This window comes from Larus michahellis, chromosome 1, assembly GCF_964199755.1.
Source record: "Larus michahellis chromosome 1, bLarMic1.1, whole genome shotgun sequence".
Taxonomy (NCBI): Eukaryota; Metazoa; Chordata; class Aves; order Charadriiformes; family Laridae; genus Larus; species Larus michahellis.
Window position 1 is genome coordinate 196,568,275 of NC_133896.1, and position 12,929 is coordinate 196,581,203.

Sequence of the window (12,929 nt, forward strand, 5' to 3'; positions counted from 1 at the left end):
ATCATTTTAAAGCTATTTTTAAAAGTACTGCCCTGAAACTTTTATTGCAGTGACACTGAAAATTCCAGCAACAAATTTTTGATGACACTCATATGTTTCCTATTATCCTTAGCTCAACATACAATATACATTTATAAAATGTAGTTTTGGAAAATGTTTTTCAGTCGTTTTAAGACTTGAGTTTTGGCATATCATATATTTGGCAGACAATAACTGTATCTTTTCAAACATCATACTAGTAACAAGTTAACTGGAAAATTCATTTTGTCCCAATGCATAAAGGTGCATTAATCAGAAAACCTAAAAATTTTGAGCAATTTCTAAAGACTGTCAAAGAATATACAGTAATCATGACAAAAAGACAAGACGAATTGTGAACTTAAATACACCACTATAACAAAAAAAACCTACACTTACTTATGACCCAAGTGTTTAAGAAAATATCCAAGGACCTTCAAAGCTTGCACCCATATACTCTCACTTTTGGAAGCCAATAATTTATAAATTACTCTAAAAAAGAAAAACAAATTCAACAAGTTTTTTTCAGTTTATTACTAAACATCACATATATAGATTGTATTTCACTGAACAGGATATTTCTTAATAAATAAAACTATAAAAATAGCAATTTACAAAGAATGGAAGGATATACTGAAAGCACCAAGCACAGCGTTAAGAGTTTGATTATGAATTCGTTAGGTTAGAGATATGGTGTCTTTTGGTTCAGGTCAATTTTTTATAGCAGTAAGTGACAATCTTCTCGCATACTTCTACCTTGGAACAATCAAATAAAAGACAGTTTGAGCAGCTGTAGCTTAAGACAAGAGAAACAGATTGGAGCACATAAAGTCATATCCTGGAGCTTCTTGGAGTACCTGGTTGTTATTGAAAATCTCCTTTCATTCTTAAAAACCCTACTCAACATCCTTTCTACACAGGATAGGGCACCTGCATTTAATCACAGCATGTTTATATTGAAATCTCATTTGTCAAAAGTAAAATATGGCAATGTTACACAAAATGTGTTACACAAAATCCCATATAGACCTATGAAGCCGCATCCACATTGCATCAAAATTTGAGGTAAAAAAAATAAATACATCCTCTGTTTTTAAATCTGGGATTAAAAAGACCTCAACATTTAACTAATTTAATTAATACTTATTTAATTAATATGTTTGGTTTAAGCACAAATTCTACAGTCCTTCAGAAAGGAAACCAGTCTTGATTTGAAGACACCAAGAGACAGAAAACATTACCCTTTCCCTGGACTGTTCTTCAACAAATTTTTAAATTTATACTTTAGTTTCCCATTTGAATTAGCTGACCGTCAGCTTTTAGCCATTCTTTTTAGTCTTTCTCCACTAAACAGCACTTTAGCAGACAAAATCTTCCTCTTTTGAAAGGACTTAGGCCATTATCAAATGACCTCTGAGGCTTTAGTCCTTTGATAACTTAAGCAGATGAACGCCCAATTCTATTAGGCTTTTTTTTGGAATACTTAAATGTTGCAATTCTGAGCATTCTCTCCACTTTTTCAACAGACTTTTAAACACAGACTGCACGATGTTACAATTTTAATATTGGTACCACAAACGTTACGTAAAGATGACCACAAATGTTACATAAAGATGTATTAAATCCTCTAGATCAGTCTTACCCTTCTTCAAAAGCTATCAAGGAAGAGAATTTAGTCTGACTACAGACAACTATAGTCAGAAAACAAAGTCTTAATCATGAGTACAATCAGACTTCCCTTCAACTAGCATTGCCATTTGAACAGTTTTAAGTAGAAGACCTTAGTATTTTGGCAAAATGGAGTTTGAATTTAGCAGGTAGTAGATATTGGGTTTTTTTCCCCATTTTACAAGCCCTTTGCATTTTCCAAAGTATTTTCAGAACAGCACAAACCAAAATTCTATAGTAAATTTTAGATTATTAACATGAAAATTATTAATCTTTGAAAAAACCTGCATTACCAAATTAGGCATAAGAAAACAACAAAAATACCACTCCTCTGGGAATTATCAATTATTAATTTTACTGTCAATCAGATAAGCACAGGAAGTCCACAGATTATTTTTTTAATCTTTTCAGAGAGAATTTGAGAGATTAGGGAACAATTTCTCTTGTTTTCCTCTTCCTACCTCCAAATTATTTTAAACATCTGAAGAGAGAATAGTCCAAATTATTCTGAGATAGATCCTTGGCTTTTTGATGCATCTTGTTAATTACATATTCTATTTGGGACTGAGAAGCAAGTATAACAGTACATTCACCTTCAAATATAATGATAACCTTAAACTGAAATTTTTTTCCTCCAAGCTATCAAAACCACCCTGTTGTTGACAAAAAATATAGCCTAAGTTAATAAAATTGTAGTTTGACAGATCAGCAAGTGTGATATTTATGTGAAAAAGAAGCAATCTGGAGTGTGATGATACTGGAACAACTTTTAAGATATTTTCTCACTTCACCGTCTTACCGTATCCCATTTCTCTGATCAAAGGCAGGTATCATGGATGCTGGATGTTCGGACATTAGTGCCACTAGCAGCTGCAGCACATCATGAATATTTTCATCCTGTATGACAAGCATCAATGTTATTCTACAAACTAACTTCAACAGCAGGCTTCCCACAGAGCTGGTACAATTGGTTACAGTAAAATATAGGCTATTACAGAAATGTACCTCGTGCATTGTTAATAAGTAATTTAATATGCTCTGCAGTTCATCTTCTTTCACTCCTCGATCCTAAAAAAAAAAAAAAAAAAAAAAAGGGAGGAGCATTATTAGAGAAAATACATTCTTTAAGTTTGGCTCTAGAAAAACTTGAAGCAAGGAAAATAATCCTACAATTTTTCCTTTTTAAACTCAAAAGACTAAATTCTCTCTTTCATGCCATTGCTTTTTCTTATCACATTGACAATTCAAACAGTATGAAGTCAGCCCTCTATTCCTGCTAGAAAGGATTCTTACAGTGTGGGCCCTCACTATGACTGTAACTCCTCCAGTCCCTCAGACTGAACAGGGGGAAAAAAAAAAAAAGAGGAATTAGCCAGGCCAGAAAGTACTGGTTTTCATTCTAGTCTCAAATGGCAGATTATACCTCAAAGACTAGTGTACAGCTGTAATAGAAAGAAGGAGTCCTAGATCATTTCAACCAGTGGTAGAACCAAAAAAATGCATCAAGCAATAACTACCTTAACAACTACCATTCCCTTTTTCATTTAATCAATCAAGCAACTATCTGCTACAAGAACAAAAAAAAAGGCGAAATAGATGAAAGGTTCTGTAGTGTCATATACTATTTCTGCAAGCACATTTAATAAAATATATGTGGCACAGTATGGTGAGGTTAATAAGAAATATTGTACGGATTTACTACCTTTAGGTTGATTAGAAATACGTGCATGAACATTAAAAGTAACCAGAAACAGATACAATACCTGACAGGTATTATATATTTACTACTATGAAAGATACATATAACAGATCTCAGTGTTTTCCATCTGGAATAGACTGTTTTACCTTCAATATAAGTTGTTTCAAAAACAGAAGCATAAATGCCCTTAGTGATATGATTTCTTTCTGCGAGGGCCGAGGACCATCTGGAAGAAGCAAAATACACCACTTTTAAATATAAACTAATTCCTTTAATGACTGCAGCTTCTTAAGGAAATCACAGTTCCTACAACAGACTTAATATTCTGTTCATTATATAAAAGTTCATATTTGAAAATGATATCATTTATAACCTTTCAGAATGACATTTTACAACACCAATATACATAAATATAAGTGATTCGTTTGGAAAAAAGAAAAGCATATATATATATATTTATTTTTTTAAAAACAGAGACACAGGAAGATGAAAGGTAGCAACTAGGTCTAGACTCACACAACTAAACTAAGGTATATGTTCTGTAGGTGTCTTCATATGAAACAGGAGTTTCAAATCCCAATATAAGCAACTATTCTCTTTATTGTACTCAATGTACTCAACTGACCCAATGTCCGTGCCCAATTCAGGATAAAAATTATCAGTTCTATTGACTACATTGAGTTGAATCCCACTGAAAACAATGGGAGTTCAAACACCTAGTCCAGCTACACTGCGGTCATGTAAACGTAAAAGTGTCTGAATACAAAGTTGAATCTCACCTAAACTATGTGATGACAACTTGGAATAACTAAGCCACTGTGTTAAACACCATGTTAATGAAAACCACCAGAGAAAGGATTAATGAAATACTAGTGGTGACCGTTACCTGTAGCAGAAACTGAAGCTATTTAACCAAAGAGAAACTACCATCTGAAGAAAATAGTAAATTTAAGCCACCAAAAATATAAATCTGTAATCCATAATACTTTAAACAATTGTGCTTGAGGAAGGACATTAGGAAAACAGAAGTAGCTAAAAAAACAGAGCCTGAACAACTATAGTCATTTGCAACTTGCTCTATTGTATTTTCCATTCTCCCATTTCATAAATAGTATAGGCTGAACTGGAAATTCTTTTGTTAAATTCTTGCTTTTCAAACAATGCATGTCACAGACAGTCTTAAATTTTGCACAGTGAAAATAAATGCAGGCTAATTTATTTTTTCATCAACGATTTCATCTTATGCTGATAAACACATATCAAAGCTTAATAACACTCTATGTCTCAGTATTATTTCCAATCCAGATGAGTATAACTTTTAAATTATTTTTTTATAGTCTCCGGTGCCACTCTTCAAAGTGAAGCCACTGATGTATAGATAATAATGCAAGTTTGCAACAAGGGCAAACCTGAAGGTAAGTGTGCCAGTTTTGGTCGAGATAGCGTTAATTTTCTTCATACAAGAAAATCATCCATGTTTCGGATTTGTGCTGAAAACAGTGTTGACAATACAGAGATGTTTTCTTTATTGCTGAGCTGGGCTTACACAGAATCGAGGTCTTTTCTGCTCCTCACACCACCCCATCAGTGAGCGAGCTGGGGTGCACAAGAAGTTGGGAGAAGACACAGCCAGGACAACTGACCCCAACTGATTAAAGGAATATTCCATGCTACATGACGTCATGCACAGTATATAAAGCTGGGGGAAGAAGGAGGAAGGGGGGGACGTTCAGAGTGATGGCATTTTTCTTCCCAAGTAACTGTTACGCATGATGAAGCCCTGCTTTCCTGGAGATGGTTGAACACCTGCCTGCCGATGGGGAGTAGTGAATTAATTCCTTGTTTTGCTTTGCTTGGGCACATGGCTTTTTCTTTACTATTAAGCTGTCTTTATTTAAACTCACAAGTTTTAAACTCTCACTTTCATGCTTCCAATTCTCTCCCCCATCCAAACTGGGGGGAGTGAGCGAGTGGCTGTGTGGTGCTTAGTTGCCATGGGGTTAAACCACAACAGTAAGTTATATTTGTTTGACCAGCAGGAAAAAAAAAGAATGGTTAATCCTCTCAAGTTTTCTTCCCTGCTTAGGAGTGGAGAGAGAACTGGGTACTTTTCAGAAAGAAGCAAATAAAACTCAACCTCTCCCCACCACCACGTGTAAAAATAGTAAGGATACTGTTGTAAAAAAATCTATCGTATAAACTTTAAAGATACAGGAACAGTTTTATATCCATACATTCTAATGGCATCATGAAACATCTATTTCCCATTGTAAAAACAGAGGAAGGTTGGATTTTTTGGTACTAGCTGTAACTATATTAAATATTACATGTGTTTTTATGGCAATTGTGTGCTTCTAGACAACAGCTAATTTCTTCCCTAATTCAAATGCAGATTCAACTCATCTAACTGCATCATAGAAATCTGTTTCTTCCCTCCTACACCTTTACTGGAATTCAATATCGGACGATATATGAAAAACAGGCCTAAAAACTGAGGCATTTTGTCTTTTCTGGAAGACTGTAATTATGGAAACAGAAAACAGAACACTAAGGCAATTGGGAGCTCTACAAAGCAGTTCTGTAACAGAAATTTTAAGTAGGCATTAAAAAGAGATATCCCAAATTAACTGGGAACCTGTTCAAAGGTACCTAAGTTTCATACTTCTCATTCAAATACCCACTAGTTTCTCTGGAGATGTGCGAGAACCTTGAAAAGGGTTCTTCAACATGCAAAAGATACGAAAGGAGTTGTTGCCTGCAGGTTATATGCCAAGCAAGCAAAACGGTGCTTTTTCCTTCAGTCCTCCAGTATTATTTATTCCTTATATTTTGGTTGTGTCTTGAAGCTTCACTGCATTAGAATAAGAAAAGCCTTTACGTAAAAAAACCCTATTAGTTTGAAAAATTAAAAGAGGACTGGTAGATAAAAATTAGAGGCAGGAAAAACTGGAACCTATGTAACTAGTAGACAGCCACAAAGAGTGGAAGAAAGGGCTGCAGCAATAGTAATGCAACAGTCACCTGATACAGATTCAATGGAATTAATCTGAGAAGTTGTAGAGCTACAGAAAATGGATTTGCCACTATAATTGTTATGTCATCACACTTTTTGGCTTCATGACTACTTGAAGAACTTCATTGCTAATTAAAGATTTATTTTAAAAAAATGCATTATTGAGCAATGATATAGTTTATGCTAGAAGAAAAAAATATACACTATACACACATATACTGAGGTAAAGAGAGACAAGTAGATCTTGTTTTTCAACACTGCTTTTCGTAGTTTTCTTTACTGTCTATTCACCTTTGTGCCCATCACTGGATACAGACAATTCAGTGTCACCATCACTCAGAAACTGCCAAACAGCACTGCTAAAGACTAAAACCAAACCCAAACTAAATCAACAACAAAGATAATCCTTTTCAGATCTGTTACAGCTACCATAAGTCCCTAATAAAAAATAGCAACATTCTGGTTAATTGGCCAAGAGAAAGGATGCCTCCCTTATCCCACACCAGGATGAGTCACTAAATCATTTCCTGCTTTTAGATTCTTTATGTATTTATTTATTGCAGATAGCACATGATTTGCATCAGATTTTTTTTAATATACACTCATAATGAGAGTTCACCAGCTTTATCCAGACAAAAATAAATGAAAAAAATTCATCCAATTCATCCTTGCAGCACAGAGCAATTATAGGGGCATAAAACAGAACTAATTAAGAGGGAATAAGTAAACATATTCAGAGTAAAGTACAACCAGTACTGGTGTAAAATACTGATTAGGAGCTTTGAATAACAAAAATAATGATTTCTAATCCTGTCTTTGGAATTAAAACGTTGTGTTATCAGTTCTACAAGCAAAAAAATGCAACATTCTTCCATCTGTTTTTTTTTAATATGTAAAAAGCATGATTTTTCTACTCCTTAAATTAATAAAACACGATACTGATAGCAGAATCTGATCTCCAGCATGCATAAATAACTTCACATGTTATGTGGATCACAGAAGGACCTACTTTTTATCTTACTGTTGCAAAGCTAATAAGAACCGAGTTCCATGCTAACTCAGCCCTTGAAATAAATCTGTGCAACTTTTTCTATCCAGAAAAAGAAAAACTATAGTTACTTTCTCTTCATAATAACTTTCATAATTCTCACTTTTCTAGATCATGTTCAAAAATATTGGACACTAAAAATGTTTTTGAAAACTCTACTTAACATAAGTTAACTTGGCCATTAACAACCATGCATTCTCTAGCAGGAGGAAAGATACTGCTCATAAAGGTCCATTCAGAGTAAGGGTTGGGAAGCAAACAGGAAATACTAGTAGAGAAAAAGAAACGCTTGGTCAACCGCTCAAGAATGAACTACACTACTCAGTAGCCTGAAACTTAAATGCACGTTTCTTTCATACAACAACGAAGTTGCAAATATTTCATGGGGTGCTCTGCAACAGGGTACAAAATTACAATTTAGCACAATGCATTTCCGACAGCAGCATAATTTATTTTTTCTTAGGGAAAAAACCTCCACGCTATTTAGTTGATATTTCTGTTATTGCCTTCATTTTATGCTTTCTCATTACTGCACCACTGTTGGTTCATCAGTATTTTCAGAGTGCCATGCGGTTGGTAAGTAATTCCAATGGAGATTTTTCAAGGCATAAATATCCTGGTGGGCTCTAATAAGTTCTCTCTTAAATTTACAGAAATTCTACATCAAATTAATTCATCAGTACAGAGATTTTTTTTTAAGTGCATAAATGTTTTATTTTTCTTTAAAAAGGTTAATAAATAAATTAAACTATCCAACAGTTACTAGACACCCAAAGACGAAAATAAAAGAAGTATGTTTACATTTTTCTCTGTTGCTTTGATATTAAAAATATGTGTGTTTTGCCCCTTCTGAAAGACAACCACAGCTTGGCTTCTATTTAAATATTAGTCTAGTATATAATTTGAAAAGACGAAACATCAAAGAAGAATTCAGACTGGTAACATAATGCTAAGATGTCTCTGGCAGCTTGAAGTATTTTCATTGAAATGCACCATCTACTATAGCAAGATAAAGAGTTAAATCTCTCCCTGTTTATCCTCTTATTCATTCCCAAAACCCTCAAAAGGAAATACTTTTGGAAAGAAATAATATAATTTTGAATAATTTTTACTCAATTGCCTGTTTCACTGTGGCTTTAGATGCTGCAACTGTTGGGTGACCCTATGGTCTTCTCCCACCTTCACATCTTATTCTGTATGATTTAACAAAATGTTAAAAGCATGCACATGGCAAATCAAGAGAATAGCTAACCATAGTTCAAGTGTGAAATGTAAAATATAATAAAGTCTAGGGATCCTTTCCCATGGAAATTGGTTTGCCTTTTTCTGCTCTTCCTGACATGAGAATTATCTCACAAGTTCACTTCTAATATGGTCTTAATAAAACATAAGTCACTTTTGTCCTGCCACCTATTTATAACTGGTATTTTAATTTAAAAACCACACCAACACAACACAAAAAAGGAAAGTAAAACTCAAAATTTTAAACAGAAAATTTGCCTCCACTATGTAGATCTATATCTAAAATATAAAACCTACTAAGAATAATCATCAAGCGAGCTGATAACTGTACCTTTTGAAAAAGTGTTTCTAATACTTCAGAAGGGAACAAACCAATATGAATTTAGTATACTGAATCCAAGAAGAAATACCAGCTTCAAACAGGAAAGCAATATGAAAGAGACGATACAAACTCAAATTCAAAATAAATATTTGAGCCTTCTAAATAATTCAAAATATTTACACCTCCTATTTTATAAGGAAAAGCAACTTTCATTTTTTAAGAAAACAGCGTTAGCCAAATGGGAAGCTTCAATACTGAGCCACTTTGGCTTTAAACAAGGCATACTACACTGTCAGTACAGGAAACGTGCCCACTTTGTGCTTTAAGGCAGAGCAAGGCAATAAAACCTCGAAGCAGATTAACTGCAAGTAATAGTATATCAAACTACTAATATTAAAGTGTTTCAGTATCTCTGCATAAAAAGTGATACGCCTAGAAGACAAGAAAGCATCACGTTACTAAAATGTTTGCATGAATAAACTCACTTTCTAATATGACAGCAAGCTATTTAAAGGCACTATAAAACATAAAGTCAAATTTCAGATATTGGCAAGATTTCCATTAAAGTCTTCTTCAGATCTGAAAAGTCTGATGTCAAGTTAGCTTAGAGTTTCAGTTGCCTCTGATAAGGGACTATCATATGCCATTTTCTTGCATTATGACATTTTTCTGTTTCTTACAGTAAAATTACTGCTTATAGACAATGGGTCCTGTTCTTTCATTTTGAAATATCAAATGCTACTTAAAATGCAGTTACTCTAACATTCACATAATTGTATTTTTACAGTGGAAGTTTCTTACTTTTACAAACTTCTTTTTCCACATTATTCTACATTTTAACAAATAATAAACTTGACAGCTACGTGTGGCAGTAGTGGCTGTATGCAGGCTAGGAAAAATCAATGCAAAACCAAAATCCTGAAACATTTAACTTTTTTTAAATATTAGGATCGGTGAAGTTATGACTTGGTGAAAAGAAAAAAAGCATTAAGCATATTAACTACAGCTACTTATAGTATTCTAGGACCATAACCCTGAATCAGCCAGACCTGCATATCACATCGGCAGATTGCACTTAATGTTAAAAGAAAGAGCATCTTGTGAAGAAAAGCAATGTAATATCCAGGTGATTAAACATTTTGAAAAGTTTTCAGGAATTTTATCAATTGAAACTAATTAATGCGAATTCGATAAAAATCAAATATGAAATTAAGTTACTATGAAATCAAATTTAGCAACCCATCACCTCAGCAATTATTATATTTCCACAGTCATTTGCTTGCAAATCAGCACGGTTATTACAGCTCTATTAGTCAGAAGCAGAAGCTACCTGTGAAATAATAGCAAAAAAAATCGTAGTGCTGATTTGCATGGTGAAAATTCCATAGCTATGCTGGATTTGCACATTCCATTGCTATGTCACTGATCTTCCTCCCCGATAACCCGACATTCTTCAACTCAACACAAGGGAAGCCATTTTTACAGACAGGAAAGAGTACTACAAAAATACTTTCTACTCTAGTTCTATCAATTACATGGGATTTTCTGCAGTCTAAGCAACAGAGGGGAAGGGAGAGGATAAGGAACAGGGAATAAAGTTGAGATTAAACTTTAAAAAAAGTCACGTTTATCTAGAAGTCTACCTAAAGAAAAAAAAAAGGAGAAAATACAGATAGAGTGGATAATAATATGTATTTCGAAAATGAGCATGGCCTCAGAGTTTATCAAACACCTTCCCAACTACTGTATGAAGGCCTTCGTAATTGTGATTTTTGTTGTCATACTGCAATGCCAAACAACCAGTAATTTGCACTATCTGATTGCCTTTCAGGGACCTACCTGGTTGCCTTCCTGAGAAAAACAGAGTCTGAAACTGACACAAATGAGAACATACTATATCCTTAAAATAGCTAAGAATGAAATAAAAGGTAGGGAAGTAAAACAGACATATGTATGCTAATTTAGAGTTAAATGATTCATTTCTCATTCCTAATTTAGTGTCCTTGTGTACCCCATGCCTTCTGTTCAGATTTTGATGACTACATAATTTTTTTTTGTAGCTATTCAACTAGCATTACACTTACAAATACTCCAAAAATACAGCTAACTGCAGAGAGGCAGATCTGGGAGAGATAAAAACAATCCATACCTCCTACAAAAAGAAATGTCACACCGTTTCCAGAAAACAGCAAGCCTAGCCAGGAGGAAGTAACATGCAATACATTGTCAAAGTGCTGTTAGGTACTACTATCTTGACACAGAAGTACAGGAATTCTTTAATTAAAAAACCCACAAACAACCAACCAACCCAAAGAAAAACAAAACCCCCAAAGAATTACAGCAATAACAAGTAGAAAATACCATCAGAAAATACCAAACTTACAGTCTCAAACTAGTTGAGCAATTTTCCAGATCTCCGTCTAGGTGTAAAGATGGTTGACACCTGGAAACTTTACCTCCCAACAGCTGGTCATTCAACAGTCACAAATACGATGTACATATTATAAACTGATCAACTGAGTTTGATAACATCCTAATTCCTCACTGAGCTCAGATACGGTTAACTTGTCTGATGCTAAAACTCTACCTGTGCTGTGCATTTCTCAACAGAGCAGAGCTCTGAAAGCATGAAGCTGGGTAAAGTCAGTCCCAAGGCAGGATTCAGCTCACCCTAATTTCAGACATCTACAGAGTAGCTGCCAACACGTGAGACCAGCTTTTAACTTGCCACTGAAGTCAATGAAGATCTAATCAATATAGTCAATGGAGTCTAGAAAGCAACTACCTTTCAAACTAAAGAGTTCTCAAGGCTCCGTCAACTAGAGGTAGGACACAGCTTCCTAAAGATACTTAGCAGTGTGATTTGACATGCCATAAGGTATACAAAATATCTATATAGAACAAGGATATTTGACACAGGACGCACAGGACACCTGCATCCTTCTGAGAGGCAGGTGGGATGCCCCACAGGGACTAAAATGATGGTAGGAAACCACATTCAGCCAACTGACTCCTGCATTCCACTGTATTATCAGCAGACACCAAGCTCGGATGGAGACGCCTTCACTGTAGATACCAACAGTGAACTTAATTCCATTTTGGCAAAGAGAATCCAGAATCAGTGTAAATGGAAAGCATACTTTATCATTGACAAAAATCTCACACTAATTAAGTAACCACCACAGTGAATTTTCATATTACAAACTTTTCACTCAAACAAACAGAGAACAGAAACCCAGTGTGCTTTTGTTAAGGTATTTTTAAAGCAAATTTGAATAATTTTATGAAGAATATAATTCGCCTAATATTATAATATGAGAGAACTATAAATGAGGTCCCAGGTCCAACAGCAGCTCTTTCTGCGAGCCTCAACAAGTTGCAACTTCACTGCCTATTAGGATACCTAATCCAGGATAAGAATTGTTCCTTCCATTTTTATTTATTAAAATGAAAAATACTGGAGAAAACCCCTATGCATACAGCTCACTAACAAATGAAGAATTATCCAATAACTTATATATGTCACATCCTTACATATTTGGATATGTGACAGCACTAAAATATCCCCTAATTATTCAATTTCTCAGCGTGACAGTAATAGTTACAGAATGAAGATAATTAATAAATTCTTATATATCAATTAATTTTTAAAAGACTTTCAGCCAAAACCTCCCTGCTTTACACAAGAAGTTAGATAAATGTAATGACATTACAGCTGGAGTGTATAGGATTAGAATGATTTGATGCTCTGGTTAATACACACTGTTACATGCAGCATTTAGCCTCTACGTCTTACTGCTGTTTTTTGTGGCTGCTGTCATTCAGTGCTTCCTGAGCTAAGCTAAGCGCGTGACTATAAGCGAAGTTAAATCAATCTCTATTTTATAAGGGCAGAGAAAAAAATATTACTAAACCGGAA

General features: G+C 34.4%; 1 protein-coding gene across 11 annotated transcripts in view; it reads right to left on the bottom strand.

The window, feature by feature from the left end:
* Positions 1-12,929, bottom strand: part of NBEA (neurobeachin) — a 512,894-nt gene that overhangs the window by 349,396 nt on the left and 150,569 nt on the right. For all 11 annotated transcript variants that reach the window (XM_074567614.1, XM_074567653.1, XM_074567643.1 and 8 more), the window contains exons 14-17: positions 3,532-3,611; positions 2,692-2,754; positions 2,486-2,583; positions 418-510 (exon numbers count right to left, since the gene is read on the bottom strand). In XM_074567614.1, coding sequence (XP_074423715.1) covers positions 418-510; positions 2,486-2,583; positions 2,692-2,754; positions 3,532-3,611 — 334 coding nt within the window. The remainder of the gene's footprint in view (positions 1-417; positions 511-2,485; positions 2,584-2,691; positions 2,755-3,531; positions 3,612-12,929) is intronic.